The sequence below is a fragment of the Pocillopora damicornis genome, chromosome 4, assembly GCF_964200805.1.
Source record: "Pocillopora damicornis chromosome 4, jaPocDami1.2, whole genome shotgun sequence".
Taxonomy (NCBI): Eukaryota; Metazoa; Cnidaria; class Anthozoa; order Scleractinia; family Pocilloporidae; genus Pocillopora; species Pocillopora damicornis.
Window position 1 is genome coordinate 4,132,241 of NC_142673.1, and position 17,500 is coordinate 4,149,740.

General features: G+C 36.8%; 3 protein-coding genes and 1 pseudogene across 4 annotated transcripts in view; 2 read left to right on the forward strand and 2 right to left on the reverse strand.

The window, feature by feature from the left end:
• The window catches only part of LOC149046527 (uncharacterized), a 2,918-nt gene extending 75 nt beyond the window's left edge, over window positions 1–2,843 (forward strand). The window contains exons 2-3 of the mRNA XM_089202410.1: window positions 1,943–2,107; window positions 2,576–2,843. Of these exons, the coding sequence (XP_089058536.1) occupies window positions 1,943–2,107; window positions 2,576–2,700 (290 nt within the window). The 3' untranslated portion in view covers window positions 2,701–2,843. The remainder of the gene's footprint in view (window positions 1–1,942; window positions 2,108–2,575) is intronic.
• LOC149046526 (tubulin polyglutamylase complex subunit 2-like) overlaps window positions 1–6,408 on the forward strand; it is a 6,621-nt gene extending 213 nt beyond the window's left edge. Inside the window, exons 2-5 of the mRNA XM_089205578.1 lie at window positions 3,650–3,787; window positions 4,178–4,279; window positions 4,643–4,806; window positions 5,223–6,408. Of these exons, the coding sequence (XP_089061704.1) occupies window positions 3,650–3,787; window positions 4,178–4,279; window positions 4,643–4,806; window positions 5,223–5,489 (671 nt within the window). The 3' untranslated portion in view covers window positions 5,490–6,408. The remainder of the gene's footprint in view (window positions 1–3,649; window positions 3,788–4,177; window positions 4,280–4,642; window positions 4,807–5,222) is intronic.
• A 332-nt stretch (window positions 6,409–6,740) lies between these two features.
• Window positions 6,741–8,295, reverse strand: LOC149046528 (uncharacterized; annotated as a pseudogene). The gene is made up of 3 exons (XR_016185506.1): window positions 8,275–8,295; window positions 7,577–7,897; window positions 6,741–6,980 (listed from the first exon to the last, which is right to left on the reverse strand). The product of XR_016185506.1 is annotated as an uncharacterized LOC149046528 (transcript).
• A 1,319-nt stretch (window positions 8,296–9,614) lies between these two features.
• LOC149046529 (uncharacterized) overlaps window positions 9,615–17,500 on the reverse strand; it is an 18,556-nt gene continuing 10,670 nt past the window's right edge. Inside the window, exons 4-12 of the mRNA XM_089202581.1 lie at window positions 15,653–15,909; window positions 15,042–15,162; window positions 14,646–14,768; window positions 14,432–14,554; window positions 14,168–14,290; window positions 13,879–14,001; window positions 13,596–13,718; window positions 10,600–11,121; window positions 9,615–10,047 (exon numbers count right to left, since the gene is read on the reverse strand). Coding sequence (XP_089058707.1) covers window positions 9,746–10,047; window positions 10,600–11,121; window positions 13,596–13,718; window positions 13,879–14,001; window positions 14,168–14,290; window positions 14,432–14,554; window positions 14,646–14,768; window positions 15,042–15,162; window positions 15,653–15,909 — 1,817 coding nt within the window. The 3' untranslated portion in view covers window positions 9,615–9,745. The remainder of the gene's footprint in view (window positions 10,048–10,599; window positions 11,122–13,595; window positions 13,719–13,878; window positions 14,002–14,167; window positions 14,291–14,431; window positions 14,555–14,645; window positions 14,769–15,041; window positions 15,163–15,652; window positions 15,910–17,500) is intronic.

Genomic DNA, 17,500 nt, shown 5'->3' on the forward strand with positions numbered 1-17,500 from the left:
GTTTTCTGGGAATTTCTGGGAATTCCTAGGAATTCTCAAAAATTCCCATCTATGCAAATTAACTCTGATTTAAAAAGCTTGGAATTACTGGGAATTTCTGGGAAAGGAAGGAAGTTTTGTGAGGACTTGGAATCCCTAGGAATTCCTAAGAATTCTCAGCTTTACAAACTACCTATAATTTAAGAAGTGTGGAACTCTTGGGAATTGCTGGGAATTGAATTTGAGGCAATTTTAATACCCTGAGGTCCACATAAATTCTAAGAAATTCTCAATACCTTGAATGTGAAGGTTTTAAGAAAAAGAGTAATTTCAGAGGCTTAAAACTTTGGCTCAATAAAAGGTATGCTATACAAAACTTACCAAGAGATATACATACATGTACATGTTTATAACTTAAAGATCATGAAATTTATTACTCAAACTAAGTTTTAGTAAATCTTTACATTAATATGGATTTTCTCATGAACCATCTGTCAGTTATGTTAAATGGAAATTGCCAACTTCCACAATAATTAACAATAATTACATTGTTATCTTACTTCCCTAACCTACATTACTGGTTGCCTTTGTTAGAAAACCTTGGAACAGTCAAGCTCAGTTGCCTCAAACGCTGTCAGAGACTTTTTGTTGACAATACTTTTAGTAGAAATTTCATGCCTTAGACAAACAAATTCAACACCTAATTAATCTTTCTTTTTTCATGATTGTTGTTGCTGCTTTTTTTCAGTTTTTTGCTCTATTTTCATGACTAATTGCTGTAATTTGTTTTGCTGTTTTTATTCTTACAAAACATTTTTGTAAGAGTTCCAATACTTGTGGATCATCCACACACTTTGCAAACATTTGGCATGCAGACAAGACAGAGGTAGTCAATGTACCCTTTGAGGAAAAACACCTTTTATATGACGTCTTCAATTTACTTTATTTGAAACTCTGATCTGAAAATATTTGTCAACAAGACTTGTTAGTAGTGAGAAGTACCAACCAAGTTTCCTTTCATAACTTAATTTCTTAAATGTCCCAATCACTGGATCTCCCAAAAAAATATTACATCTTTTTATTTTTGGTGCAAATTTAACAAGTCCTTCTTTATATAAAAATGAAAAATGCTAGTCACACTTCAGTAATAACAGCTCTTAAGTTTACTTGTTGTTCTTCTCTGTCTGTCAGCTATCAACAAAATTGTTTTATACTTCGGGCAGTGCATAACTATTTGTGGACCAGAGTTCCAACGCACCTCTGTAATCGCATATACTACTCCTGTCTCTTGTACAAATGTTTCTCCTTTGTAAGACGCACTCTACTCTGTTGTCAATACTGCTTTAAGTTCAGTAGAAACGACTGACTGAGGAATCGAGATGGCGGTGTTGGAGCGTGTTGCTGAACGCTTGCTACGGTCAAGCTTTGTAGATTTAGGTACTGGTACACTGGGATCATCTATGTATCTCTTACACTTCCGAATGTGGTATCCTTCTTTTATAAATATGAGGGTAAAAGACGATTTGTAGTCGCATTCAAAACTGTGATTGGCTTGTGTTATTTCTCACCTTTGCCATTAACACAACTCAAGTGAGTTTCGAGTCTTTGTTTCCTCGACAACTTTCGGCCACAAATCGTGCGTTTGTAATACGATCGATTCTTGTCGATTATTTCTACATAGAGTGAGCTCACATCTTTATTTATATCATCAAGCTATCCATCTTCTAGAAGCAGAGAACCGGTCGGAGAAGTCAGAATAAAGTTGGGCGCTTCTCTTAACACTGCAATCGGCAAGCCAGCGGATTCACTTTGCTAGCCAATGACAAGTCCTAAAAGATCCACGTGATCATGCCCGTGATCGGAAACAAAGAAGACTCCATTTGGCGCTCATCTTTGAATGTACTTTTCATCGGTTGATCGCTTTTTTCAACTGTTTTGCTTCATATAACATTTCTAAAGATAGCTTTTATTCTGGTTCAATGGGAAAACGAGAATAGCGTGAGTGTTGTAAAAGAGAAGAAAGTCGTTGGCGCCGTGGAGTTAAAAGTAGGGACAACAGTTGACATATGGACCGGTACAAACAAGGGTCGAGTGGCCATCTGTAAAGCTACGATTTTGAAAGTTTGTGGTGAGTAAAAATTGCGATATTCGTTGTGATCAAAATCTTTTAAAAGAATAGATGTAGCGGGTTGAATTAAGCTTACATAACGCTCGGCGCAACTGAAACTAGAATAATTCTGAGAATCGAATCGGTCACTTGCATGCCGCAGTTTCTTAAGCTTATGCTTTACAATGAAATAAACCTATCAGTAAGGTTTCAAGATTCCTCTAGCCACGTTTGGGAACATTCAAGATTCATAACAAACTTTAGTACATAAAGAAGCCCTCCTTGGTAAAAACAAAATAATGTATTCAGCCCTTTTTTAGTAAAATCCATGAGAGAGATGTACTAACTCCAATATAAAAGTCACTCAATATAACACAGATTTCTCAATTTGAGAATCCAATGAATGCCCTTTTCCTCATAGCCATCTTAAAAGCCTGGTCTGAGCTTTAAACATGCATATTTTAATTTTTTTTTTTTTTTCAAATTCAGATGTCAAGGAATCCAGATACAAAATGGTCAAGGTTCTTGTTGACAACCTCATTCAAGGCCAACTCATTGTGAGTCCAGGAAAAAAAATACAAACAGTACAAACAGCAGCTAAGTTTGCAGTTTAGGATAACTTCATTCTAATTTATTGTTACAGTTATAACAAGATTTTAATCAAAAAATCAATTTTATTTGTCTGTAATTAGCCCCTTCACTCCCAAGAATATAACTATATAAATATAACTTAGGATATTGTATTTTTTGGAAAAGAACCAACAGATTTTATTCACAATTTGTGTCAAACCAAATGTAATGATTGATTAGAACTATTTTATATGAATAGCTGTAATTGAGGATTAATCCGTATGAAGTTTTCAAGAAAAGAAAAATAAATCAAATTCCATCCTAATATTACCACACATTGATGTTAATAATATTATTAATCAAAAATATTTTACATGTACGCCTTAATCAAGCTTTTAAATAAATTTCATTGAATACTTGAATTTTAGCTGGGTTTTTTTAATTTAAAGTATTTATTTTATATCATTAGCCTCAAATTTTTGCTTAAAATTCCCAGTAATTCTTAAACATTCCTAAAAATTCCCAAAAATTCCCAGAAATTCCCAGAAATTCCTAGGAATTTTTTAGATTAACAGCTTTTCAGGGAAAGTCATTGGTTCTCTGAGTTGGAATTCCTAGGAATTCCTAGGAATTCCAAGTCCTGTTGGCTATAAACTTGGAATTTCTGGGAATTTCTGGGAATTTCTAGGAATTTCTAGGTTTTTAGAACCAGAGTTGTTATGGTTGGGAATTCCCAGTCCGAATTTACCGTGAAAATTCACACCTTTATTCCTAGGAATTCCTAGGAATTCCAAAAGCCATTTCACAAGGGTATCGACAATGCATCTTTGAAAAAATAATGCGAGTAATAGTAAATGTTTCCTGGTGCCTTCATAGGCAACTTTGGTCATAAAGAGTTTTGGGTCACTTGGCTCGTAAGACTTCTTAGAATCATCACTGAACATTTTGATGGTTTGATTTGTTGTTTCATATCTATTTTCTCCATTTAATCAGGGAGTGTTTTACCACTGGGAAAAATGGAGCTGAATCCTGTGACAGGTCTAGTGTTGCTGTCTAAAGCAACATCTGTTAGTGATGACAAACCCTCATTGGCTGATTTAGATACTGATTCATATGAAGAAGATGGCCAAGGTATTGACCAAACATGAGGACAGATCCAGGAATTTGACAGAGGGAGGGGGAGAGGGAAGCATCCTTTGATTAAAAAAAAAAAAATACTAAATATTTTTCTTTACGTTGGACCCTAACATATATAAGCAAAGGAATGATTCCGGCCAAGTGGATATATTTGTTAAGAAGGAATATGTGATCCCACATTGCAAGAAGCTTTCTTTAAAAAATTTGACAGATCTGATGGAGGAGGATCTGATTCCCACTCATCCTACCTCCCTGGATCTACCACTGAAACAGGACCTTGAATACCTTGATTTTGTCAACAATAAAGATCTGTCCCAGCTAAAACTGAGAAGTGCTAGTGATCATCAGATGATGTTCTTTCCTTTGTTTTCAATTCCTCACCAGGTCATGTAAAACCACACTTTGATAATCGCTGCAAGGTTTTTGAGCTGGATCCATGTGACAGCTATGGTAAAGTCTGTTTGGTTTACAAAGACATCAAAGCTGGTGGGTGAAGTTGGACAGTTCAAATAAAATCGTAGATTTTTCCAAGCTGCCAAATGATTGATATAGATGTTGTGGTCCAATTTATCTTTGGTTCAAATTTTGTTTTCTTTTGTTTTTGGGTATTGTAATGTATGATTACAAGTTTGAAACAAAGGAAAATAAAATTTGAACCAAGGATAAAATTGAACCACAACATAGACATTCTTCTATATCAACTAAGTTCTTAATATTAGAATATCCTTCATTTTTTCTGTCTCTTCTCTGCAAGTTCGCTAGTTCTCAAAATTAGAGGATTTTTGGTATGTGCCCAAAATAGAGAAGAAAAAACTTGTCAATGCTCATCACAATGTCCTCTTTTCTCAGGAGTAACAACAGGACAACCTGAGATCTGGTTTCTTGATCGGTCACTGGAATGGTGGTATCTTGCTTCATCTTTCACTGATTATTTCAGAATGATGATAGTACATCTTGGCCTTCCTCTCTGGCAATATCTTTTTACTGCAACAGGTCTAAGTCCAGAAACAAAGGTAGGCATAACTTAATTTGTGATTTTGCAACAAGGTAATCAATCATCTATTATTGACTTAAGATTGATGCACTGGATTGGACAGTCCTGGTTTGAGCCCATGGACTAAGTGGTGGTAGTGATGTGTTGTTGGGAAAGACTGTTGACACTAGAAGTTCTGATTCTCTCAACTTTGAAGTTTATGATAAATCTGTACTAGAAACAGTTCAGAAAAATTTTGGAAGAGCACAGAGGTTACTTCCATTAGGCCAGCATTCACTCAAGGAAGATCAACTTGCAATGAAGTTGCTAGAGCAGACTCTCTCTTTTGGTGTTCATGGTTTTTGCAGTTAAAAGGTTCCTTATTTATTTCTGAGGGTTGGTATCTCTGCAGAAACTCGGTGGAAACTAATAGGAGATCATTTCTTCTGTTTACAGCAATGGTTCAATCTCTATGCACCAACTAGATTAGCCATTGACATGGCCAATGTGGAACAAAAGGCCCAACAGATGCCAAATTCAAAAGAAAGAAATAAGTCTGCTACAAATCTTCCTTTCAACTCATTAGATTTAAACAGACTCTTTAGAGGTAAAACGGACAAAGGAAAGAGTAAGCTATCCCAGGCAAAGAAACCACCTCTGGGAAAGACTCAAAACTCAAGTCAGGGTCGACAGAGGCAGTCTGGTAGATCAGCACCAAGATGAAAACAGCATGTTTTAAATTTCTCCACTTTGTGAGATGTGGTTACCATAGCTGTGTTATAAGACTGAGGTACAGCTCTTTATCTTAAAGTGCACTTTGATGTGTGTTTCATGAACAGCAAAGGCACAACTTTTGTCTGAAAAAGCACCAAAGGAATAAATTACTGGAAACTAACTTACTGGAATTCAAGGTTACCTATTGCTTTTGAAAATAGCAAAAATGAAAATGGAATTATTTTGTAAATGATATTGTAAATCACCACCTTCCCCAATCTCAAATTTGTACTGGAGATGGAAAAGCAAAACAGTTTTGAACAGGGTTCTATCAACATAATAATATTACAAAGAAATGTTGATGTGTTGACAGTTCTGTCACTGATCAAATCCCTTCCAGCTTCCATTTCTTAAGGGGATGTAAACTGCAGCCTCCCCTCTTAATTGGAGCAAATGAGTACTTTACCCTTTAACTCCTAGAAGTGATGGACATGTAACTTCTCCCAATAAAATCCACCCATTATCCATGAAAAAGGTACTAAGAATACTCACACTCATCAGGTGAAAGTTTTTATCCTGATCTAACACCAAATTCTTGTAATTTTTTAACAAGGAAATGTTTAGCAGCTAGAGCAAAGAATTGACAATCACATCTTGGAAGTTAAAGGGTTAAAGTTTCACTGATTAAGTATTTTATTCAAATTCAATAAACTATAAGTCATATGAATGTAAGTCTCCAAGATATATTGGTATTTACCAACTACACATTTGTGCTTCATGTATAGTATGTATAGTACTAATATTTAAATAAAAGCTAAAATTTGATATATCCAATTAAACACTTCACTACAGTGTAAGTCTCTATCTTTGGCAAACACAATATTAGACATCTGATGCAAAATAAATAAGGTTACAAGATTATTGAAAAGTTTATAAAAAATTAATAGAGGAAATATGAAAATACTCTGCATTATGCATGGACAGCCTAAAATCATGGAAACATGTATAATTGATTCTCATCGCAAGTTCCAACCCTGTTTTCTACTTTCAGCATAAAGCTATATGCAGGCTTTTGGATCTCAAATATGTCTAAATTCAGGGGTGTGTTCTGGTACAGCCCTGGTGCCACAGGTGACTAACTTTGTCAAAGATAAAAGCACCTCGCTTGGAACCTGGGATCTTTAAGATAAGAACCTTTAGCAATACTGTGATTCTTCTGAGAATACAGCTTTAAAAATGGATGGATCATTGACCCTCACACTGACTGCTACCACCAATTCTTTCTTTCTGAAAATTAAACAAAACCAACAGGGAAAGAACTAATTAAATACTTCTAAAGATTAAATAGACTTCTATGATTCTGTCTTTAGCTGTCACTCTGATTGTGATGCTTCACTTGATGATGGTGATGATAACGTGTCCTCTGAATCAGATAATCTATCACAGAGTTCAGCAATCTTTTTTCTTGAACTTGCTTGAGCTTTTTTCCTTGGACTTTTCCTGTAAGACAAGAATAAATATTGCTTATTGTTACTAGAAGCAGGAGCCTTGTTCTTCAACTCTCAAAATCTGATTCAAGTTAGAATTCTACGTTTTGGTTAATATACCTTTCCTTGTAAATCAATTAACTAAAGAGAACTTGGTACTATAGCAACTGAAGATAACACACTGTTGTTGATAAATTAGATTATTCTTATCCCTAAGTAGCTGGATGATGCAGTGAAAGTACAAGGAAAAGACACAAGAAGACACTGATTTTATCAATGAAAATTACTTATTTCAAAAGTTTCAGTCTTTCTCATTAGAGAGCATTTGAATTGATAGAACTCTATTGTACAGAAAAAAATAACAAGAACTTGACCCTTTTACTCCCAAGATCTTATTTGTTTTGTTTAACTTCTTACTTTCTGTTTTATAATTCTTATGATGTTAGTTCTGAGAATTTGGTATTGGATGAACTAATACATATAATCCTTTGATTGATATATGAATTTTTTAAATTCTCATCACTTGTTTGCTTGATATTGTATAATATTGTAAGGAGAAATTCTGTCTTGGTCACTCATGGGAGTGAGAGGGTTATCAAACATATCTACCTTGTGCGCCATGTTATAATATCACTGTTACTTGACGATAGCTCATCTGAACTGTTGTTGATTTGATGTGAGCTATCGAGCTATTGATAGTTCACTGGTTGGTACGGGCGAATCACTATCCCCGTCAGTGGAAACTGATAATGATGATGATGATTTGTGTCCAGATGCCAGGCCTGATTCAGAATCAGATGAATTCTCATTGTCATTCTCTTCTTCTGAATGTGACAAAAAGCCCTGTGGTTCTTCAGTATACTTGACTGTTCTATTTAAATAAAAAGTACAATCAAGGATTATAAAGGGAAGATGGCTCTGCAGCCAATGCTAAATTCAAATAAGGCTCTTGTTTTCTGAAGGCAACTGATCTTCTTGCTAGCTGTTTTGCCCTCTTAAAATTTAATTGTAAAGGAATTTCAGAGTTATGGGTAACCCAGTCTCCTATATCTAGAATGGCTGTGAAGGAGAGTGGAGGTAACTTATCTTCTCGCTAGCTGTTGTGCCCTCTTAAAAATGATTAATTTCCAAGGAATTTCCGAGTTATGGCAGAGTTCTAGGTAACCCAGTCTCTTCCGTCCTGAGAAGGGCTACAAAGGAGACTGCAGTCTCCTTTGTTACCTCCAGCTGGAGGTAACTTCTAGCTACAGTAGCTGTTGTGCTTCTTTGAAAGTTACTAATTGCAAAGGAATTTCATTGGGACTCACCACCCAAGTCTCAACACCCATTTTTCTATTTTTCAAACTCAAACCTCCTGTCATAACCAGAGCTCTGAAATCTACAAAACAACTTTTAACAGCGAAAAATCACTTTATTGACTTAAATCAACTATAGTTATTAACATGTTACCATAATGACTTAAAGTAAGATTATGAGTAAGTACTATTTGATCAACACTAAAACTGAGAGATCCTTTTTGTAACTCTCACAAAGCTTTTTTCCAAGGTTTTTGTGCATTTGGAAGCAAGAAAAATTTTCTAGATAATTAATTTCTAGTCGTTATCAGGCACAAACGTCCTTTCTTTATGCCAAGTATAGCATTCTCCCCCACTTTAGTAAAAGAGTACAAGAGCCTCCTGAAAAGTTATTCTAGACTTTGGCAGAAAAAATGACTATCTAAAAAGTGAATAAAGTTTAGCGTAATTTGAACGTGCCATCACATGAAGTATTTAAAAGCGCTAGTACCCTGATTAATGGCAAATGAATCAGATCCGAATTGGCAGTCTGATAACTGAGACGGCTCCCACGCTTAAATAGGCGCCCTCCCCCAAATAAGCGCTTACTAGGCCTTTCTCGTTTGCACTCAGCAACATTTGAGCTACTTTTAGCGTCTGGAGCAATTTTTTTGCTGTTCTAGCAAACTCGAGCAATTTTTGCCTTTCTGAGAATGTTTTTAACATAATCAAGGTTTAGAGCACATATCAAACACGAAAAAAACCACACATAACCTATTACTTGACATCGTTTCGCAGGCCTATTGCGATCCTTATCTGATATAATTAGAACGGATAATTGGCTGAAATGAAGAGAGTATTTCCAGAGTATTGTTAAATTACACCCATATTTGTAAGTAACTTCTTAAAGCTAAGTTTCAAGCTATATTTCTTTGCTGATATTAGGAATTATTGTGTAGAACGAAAAATAAAGCTTTTAATTACTGTCTACAAACAAAATTTCAAGAAATTTAAGTAGCATTTTTATTAATATAAGCAATTTTTAAGCAACTTTTTGACATTCCAGAGAGCAACTTTTCAACATTTTGCGAGCACATTTAGGACAGGCCTGGCATCTGCTCCCTTGCCTATAAAATCAATTTGTATTGCCACTTTACAAAAAACTTTTTAAGCTTCAGCTACAGTGGAATTAGTAAAGCTTAACAGATTCCTTACGAGCGCCCTCCCTCGATTAAGCGTCCTCAGCCTTCCGATAAGCGCCCCTCCTTTATCCGAAATTTTAAGTAAGCGCCTGGCAGATGCTTATTCGAGGAAATACAGTTATTGAAATGTATATGAATATGGAGAACCAACTTAACAAATTTTTTTTTGTGCAAAATACGAACAAGTGCAAATTCTTTACCTGTTTATTTATTGGCAAATTGGAAACTGTATTTGCATTAAGGACACGTTTAAGCGAAAGTAGTTTACCACTAAACGTTAAAAAAGTGTCGTCATGTGCTCTTCATTGGAAAAATGTGATGTTTACCCAGCCATGACCAGCGCTATTATAGCAACATTCATTACACTGATTTGTTCCATTGTTAAAAGAACCTCCCCCTCCCCCACAGGAAATATGTTCATTAGCCCCACCACCTCCCCCAGAATAACCTCCACCTCCGCCCGGTCCCTTCCCTCCTCGACAAAAACCACCGCCACCTCCAAACCCACCCCAATACACTCCACCCACTCCTCCTTGATGATATCCGAAAGCTTTTTTCCCCTTTGAAACGTGTCCATTTGTGTGGAAGCCGCCGCCGCCGCCGCCTATAATACAATAAAAAAGTGGTCAGTGGTTCTCTTACAAATAGCACCTATAAATTTAAGTTATTGCAATCAAACAACAATTCCAGTGTTTCGCAACGAGGTTTATTTCTTGGTTTTTTGAGGCTTAATTATTGCATGGATATTGTTAATGAAAAGCTTGTGAGGACAAGTCAGCTTTAGGGTTGGCATCGACTCTCTCTTTAGTGTTTCTATTTAATCCAGGTTCAATATTAGCGAATAAGAAGCTGTCATCTGTTTCGACGTCTTCTCCTGCCGTATATTCGCGGATCGCTATAGAGAATTGGAAAAATGTGCAGGAAATTCAAAAAAGGAAAAAGCCAAATCTGACAGAATTTTAACTGCTTGCATGAGGCGTTTCCAAAGTATTATGAAAGGAAAACTTAAAAATAATTTCGATAACTATTGATTTAATAAATCATTCAAAATCTGATTATTAGCGACTTACTCTCTCATTTGGTTGAAGATCCTGAAGGATGGCAGTGGAATGCAACGAAAATCTTAGTATTTGTAAAAAGAGAATTCTCCACCTACCAGAAAGCAAACCATTTGTAAGTCCTCCATGTCCGTTGCTTCCCCCCGAACCCAATGGCGAGTTGTCTCCTGCATTCCCTGTGGTGCTTGTGGACGCATCACATCTCAGATGTTGTTCTGACATATTTTTAATTCCCCCTCCACCTCCAGCTATTATCAAAGGCGTGTTGTCTTCTTTCACTACAAATGTACCTCCTCCGCCTCCAGCAGTTTGTTTGTGAAGATCTCCTCTTTTCCCTTTTTGACCAACAAGGACATGTATGATCTCATCTTTTGTCAAATTAAAGTGTCCAATCATCCGTGCCCCTCTTCCTCCGTTCTTGATGATACTGCCCTCACCGTATCCCCCGGAAGCTCCTATTGCTTCTATTCTGTATTCACCAGTATGTGGCACAGTCCACTGTTGAATACCGCTGGACACTGCAACTTGTCCGTCATGATCCTGACCTGTGTAGTAACTACCAATCGACTCTGAACCTTTCCTTCCACTCTTACCAAGATTTGTAAACACAGCTGTAAACCCTGTGCAGTAAACAAAAAATAAGAGAGAATTTTGATACTAGTAAGAATTTGCCAAAAATGTAGTAGGAATTGTTTATAATGCCCACTACTACTTAGGAAAAATATTCCTGTAAATTCGGCAGGAAAAGATAAAGAAGAAAAATCTCCTGAGAATTCCTCTAACAAGTAAGAATACTTGGTTGATACATCGCCTAAGATCCAATGAAAGATTAAATCAGTAGGAGTCAGAGGCGCTGAAGGAACAAATAGATCAATCAAAATGCACGCTTCCTGCCCCATGGGACGCTTTTTCCGAAAAGTGGAGAGGACGGGAAATGTCAAGAAAGTGCCCTGATGGCAAGGTTGACCTTGTGCAGCAGAAGGAAAAAATTCTAAGGAATAAAGTTTCGATGGCAGTAAGAAGTTTGCTTACTATTCGTGATAAAAAGATTCGTGAAATCTTAAGAGACAGAAATGAGATGAAGAATGCTCAACAGATTGTGCAAAGTAGACAAGAATACCATTAAAAAATGCTTTAAAAAAGAGGAAGATGGAACGAATCTTGACGTCAATAGATGACACAAACCGTAAATCGTTATCTTTTACAGAATGGATGAATAAACATATCCCTATGGTGTCTCCCTCAATGAAAAATAGTGGCCTGAATTAAAAAGAAGCTAAAGAGAAAAGCACTTCTTCCCCTGTGCCACGAGTTTCTTTCTTCTCTTTCCTGGTATCAAACTTTGTCTTTAGACATACCTAGAATCTAGCAGCGTGCCTGGCCTACTCTTCTGCTTATGCTCTCGATTCCGATACCGAAATTTCAGGTTGGTCACCACCGAGATGAAAAACCCTGTATCTTTTCATAGTAAAAAGGCCTAAACTTTGAGGAGAGTTTTGAGGATAGGACTGTTTTGAAATTTCTGTAAATACATTTTCCTTATCTTTCTCCTTAACTCACACTGCAACTTATTTAACATTCAAAATTTAAAAAACCCTCGCGCTACAGTACTGTCATCAGTACGAGCATTAACATTCAAAACTAAAAAACTTTCGCATCACTGTCACTCGTGCTAAGAAGTTTGTTCGAACCTCTTCGCGTCCCTTTGAAAAAAAAACGATCTTTCGCGCTGTAATGACGCGAGCTAAACAAGAAATTATCTTTGCGCCTTCACCAACATTCACATTTATAAAAATTATTGTGCCATAATCGTCTCTGAAACCAACCATGACTCCCTCTGCGACTTCATCGAGCCTAAACATTTTCGCATCCATTACGTCTTTAAAAAACTCACGCTCTTTCGAGCTACTGTTGCCCAAGCCGCACAAGGAACTCCCTTTGCAACTTAGTAAACATTCAAATCATAAATTTTCGCGCTCTTGTTGCAAGAGCCATACAATTAACTCTTTCTACAGCTTCCTAACCATTCAGCACGTTTTGCGTAATTCTAAAAATCACGCTTTTTCGTGCCATCGTTGCACGAGACGAACCAAAAACGATCTGCGACATCATCAACAGTGTGTATTCGAAAATATTTTAGCGCCATTGTCTATCGAGCCAAAAAATTACATTGTTTTGGCCATTGTCTCTCTATGAAATTCCCTCTGCGATTTCACTGAGCCCAAAAGTTTTCCGTGTCGTTCAGAAAATCACCCACTTTTGCTTTATTGTCGTTTAAGCTTATCGAAAAACCATCCAAAATCACAAACCTTCGCTCTCTTGTCGATCGAAGCCCACTTTTTCTTGAACTATAAATCGAGTTTACTGTTTTGAAATTTGCGCTCTTTCTACGTCATTTATTTCTCGTTCTACAGTGAAAGGTCTACATCGCAATAACAATGCTAAGGTAACTCACAGATTATAGAGACGCATCTCGCAAGAAAAAACAGTTGCTTTGGTTTAGCGTCATTGATATCCAGTGGTCATTCACTTGTTAAAGAATTTCACGAAAATGTTCTCGAAGTTTAAGCAAGAAAAACCCTCGCATGTCCCCGAGCCAGAAATTCGGACTGGCATAATTCCCTTCAGCTTATTAAGGCATGCGACGCAGAAAAAAAGTCCACGAGAATGAGAAATAAGCCAGTTGAAGAAAGAAAAAGCGATGGCTTTGTTAGAAGAAGCATGCGAAGAGGCGAATGATACTCTCATAAGAAGGTTTGGAGGCAGTGGCCTCACTTACTTGTCTGAATATTTCCTGAACCAGCAGCCGAAAGTCGATCTTGATGGTCTACTTCGCTGCGATGGTCTACTAAGGTTTACTTAAAGTCTACCTTACGATATGCGATTTCCGATAATTTTTCCGAGATGAAACTGGGCGACGAAGCTTACCGTAAAGCCCTATCGTGAGGATGAACACCACGTTACCGGAACGAACTACAGGCTTGTTTACCTCTCCGCCAAGCCTAGGATAGTTGAAGCGAAAGACAAAATTCGGCAATGGGAAAATGCACGCAGTAAGTGTAATGAGATAGCATGATATTTTACAAACGGTTACCTATGCAGTTCGTTCCATTTCCTTGAAATCCATCTTTACACGTGCAGCTGTGAGATCCCAAGGTATTGTTACATTTAGCATTCACATCACAGGTGTGTGTTTCGTCAGCGCATTCGTCCAAATCTAGAACATTATAGAAGAAATGTCATGAACATGAAACCTTTTTTTTATGTTTCTGTCTTGTGTTTTGTTAATGTTTGTTATTCTTGATTTATTTTTATCGTAGAGTCACCTCAGAAAAGTAAGGTGAGATAAGAAAGCATAATGTGTTACGAACAGTTACCTGTGCAGTAAGTTCCATTTCCATGAAATCCATCTTTACACGAACACTTGTAAGATCCCAAGGTATTGTTACAATCAGCATTTACATCACAGTTGTGTGTTCCGTCAGAGCATTCGTCCAAATCTAGACCATCAAAATAGAAGTATCATTTAAATGAAACCTGTTTTTCTGTTTTTTCTTGTGTTTTGTTGATGTTTGTTTGTTTGTATTTCTTGATTTGCTTTTATTTTAAAGTCAACTCCAAAAAGTAAGGTGAGATAAGATAGCATGATCTGTTACAAACAGTTACCCGTGCAGTTAGTTCCATTTCCATGAAATCCATGTTTGCACGTGCACTTGTAAGATCCCAAGGTATTGTTACACTCAGCATCCTTATCACAACTGTGTGTTCCGTCAGTACATTCGTTCAAGTCTAGAACATTAAGAAAGAAGCATCATTTAAATGAACCTATTTTTTATGCTTTGTCTTGTGTTCTGTTCTGTTATGGTTTGTAATCAATTCATAAAACTGGGAAGGTGAAAGAAAAAAGCATGATAGGTTAAAAACAGTTACCTGTGCAATTGTTTTCATTCTCTTGAAATCCATATTTACACGTGTGGTTGTAAGATCTCAGGGTATTGTTACATTCAGCATTTACATCAGAGCCATTTGTTTCTTTACAAGAATCATCTATGTCTTAGACAACAAAGTGAGCATCACAATTATGTCAAGGTTGTTGTTTCAACGCTTATGTTAACGTTTCCTGTTGTCAGATAAGAATACTTACCAGTACAGTTTGTCTCAATTTCTTGATATCCCTCCTTACGCCTGCAGATATACGATCCGATGGTGTTATTGCACGTCGTATTGCCTTCGCAGCTGTGTTTCTTGGTGATACACTCATCTATATCTAAATGAAAATTAGACAAAATAATGATAATGATAATGACGACGATAAAAAAGTAAAAGAGAAAGGCTGAAAGCAGAGATTGGAGAACTTAATGCTTTTCATCGTCTCGGTGATAAATTTATCGAATGATGGTATCATCTCTGACCTTGGCGTGAAATTTGTATCCAGTTTTACTGACATCCGCTTCAGAAGTTGTTCATTGTAAAAAATGGTAAAAGAAAAAACAAATTTATCATCTTACTGACTGGAAACAAATTGCAGAGGATTGCTCACCTTCACCACAATCATGGCCTTCAAATCCAGATCCAAGAACACATAAACACTGATAACCTCTGTCTGTAAACCCAGCTTGGCATGTTGCATTATTCTTGCAAGGATTTCTGGCACAAGCATTCTTACGAACAAAACGAATAGGAGCACTTTACTTTTTGTGTTTACCTTCTGCGCATGCGTTCGTGTTTGCGAGTTCTGAATGTTATGCAGGTTTTCAAATCTATAGGTCCTCTGTAATGGTCCTCGCGTGTGTTCTCATTTATATGCCCATATGTTCCACGCAAGCTCGCTTATTTCGCACGCAAATGTCTGCGTTGAACATTGGTTTTCTTTATACGCGTGGCACTGTTCAGAGCGAGGAAAAAATGTGTCTAAATCCTCAAAATGTATCACAACAACTCCGAAGGTGGTCAAATTAAATTAATAAAAAATAATATGCTTTTCCCAATTCTCTATTTCAAAGTTTAAACGTGTAAGTATCATAACCTTTCTTTTGGTGGTTGGAGGGAGAATTAAGAGGAGGGAGGTAGGCTAAGGAATCCTTGGTCTTGTTAAGAAGCTTCGACGAGACAAAGAACTTCATTCTCTTGGCTAATAAGCGTCATCCTCACCTCAGCACCGCGGTAAATATAACTTTCGTTTTTCACCAGATCTTTATCGTGTTCAATAGTAGCGTTATTCAGATCACACTTGTGTGTTCCAGACAGCTGTGTTATCGTATGGAAGTTATAACTGACGCAGTTAGGTTCCAGGTAGCATTGCACCATGCAGAGATCCTCGTCGAATACTTCAATAGTTCTAATCGTGTGATTCTCCAACCTGTAGCCAGGTTTAGGAAAACTGGTAAACTTCAAATTACGGCAGTTACCTGGTGAAATATTACGTTAAGTTAGAAAGTGGCTATGTAGTATTAAGAACATCTTTTGAAACTCGAAATCGAGAGCAGTGTTAGTGCTCAATTATTGCTTTGTTTTCCTTTTGTGTTTTTGCCACGAGAAGAACACCAGTCGAGTGATTTTAATTTATACTCTGAGTAATCAGTTCTATTTTCATCTTCCTTCGGAAGCGTTCAGCTATCGTGATCAATTGTTGCCAAAATCAATAAACAACGTTTTTGATATCTAGAGTCACTCGTGTTTATCAAGTGTTATATTGATCGTTTTCATTGTTACAAATCGAGTGAGAGAAATTCAGTGGATAAGGTTCAGAAATTGCAGTGTTATAGGAGAAAGGTTAAGGAAGCACTTCTCCAAGTTTTAAGTCTCTTTGTTCTCTCAAAGTTAAGATGTTCGTCGCAATGTTTGGCGCAAAGTTACAGAGTCAAGTATGGAGCCGCAATGCTGGTGATTATCTTTGGTCCGCCAACATGGCGGCCGGGAATAGTGGAGGACTTCTGGAACTTACTTTAGCTATCTAGCCCACTGATTATCTAAACTAAACCAAAAAACGTACGAAAACACTTTTCCTAACAATTAATATGAAAAAACGTTGAAAATCACCATGTTTAGTTTTTTTACAAAATTTATTGTCGGGATATTTTCGCGGGATTTTTACCCCGGTCAATTCATGCAAAGCGTGTGTTGTTATGTCGTGAGTTTAGCCTTCGAGCGTACGGCATACTGCGTAAATTAAGAAAAACAAACCGAGAGAAAAACAAACTCGCTCACGTATAACTCACGAGGTTATAAATTTTCTGAACTCCTCGGTATGAAAAGCGATTAGGGCTAACTCTTTCAGCACTACTCAGGTCCTAGCTTTTTAACTCTAAAAATGTAACAAAAGTTGCGCGCATTAACAGTCACTAGAAGGCGAAACGCTGAACTTTACCCTCCAGCATGTACATTTCAAGAGTATAAATGAGTATAACAGGAACAATAAATCCTACTGTCGTCAACTGTCGTCTTTGTTAAGAAAATCTTTTTGTCGAAATCACCTGTTTTTTATTTCCCACAAACTTAGTTAGAACTTTCTTTCTAAGGTGGATCAGCCAGGTTTTACCATAGATGACATGTTTAGGCCAAGTTTGGTGCTATACTGTTTCCTTTTTTTAATTTTTAATTAGGTTTTGCGGAAGCAACATATTTCCACGTTATTTTTCCCGTTGTGACGAATTAGAAAGTTTCATTACAAGACTTGAAAAGTTTTACTGCTTCTTAAAGTTTTCATTCGAACAAGCCAAGCCATTTCAGCTGAGTTCGACGGAGCTCCTCGACTTCAAATACGAATAAAGGTCTGCCAGTTTTTAACTTATCCATTGCGCCCGATAAAAAAGTCGAACACGTTCTTGGGCTTCATTGAAGATACAATAAATATTTTGTTTAAAGTAAACTTTCACTTTTAGATACTTTAACAGGCCATGTTCCCTAAATAATTCGTTCGTGATCCTGTTACTTCAAAAAACTGGGTTACAAAATGACTTAATAATAAATACATAGGTACATAAAATACATAGGTTGTCT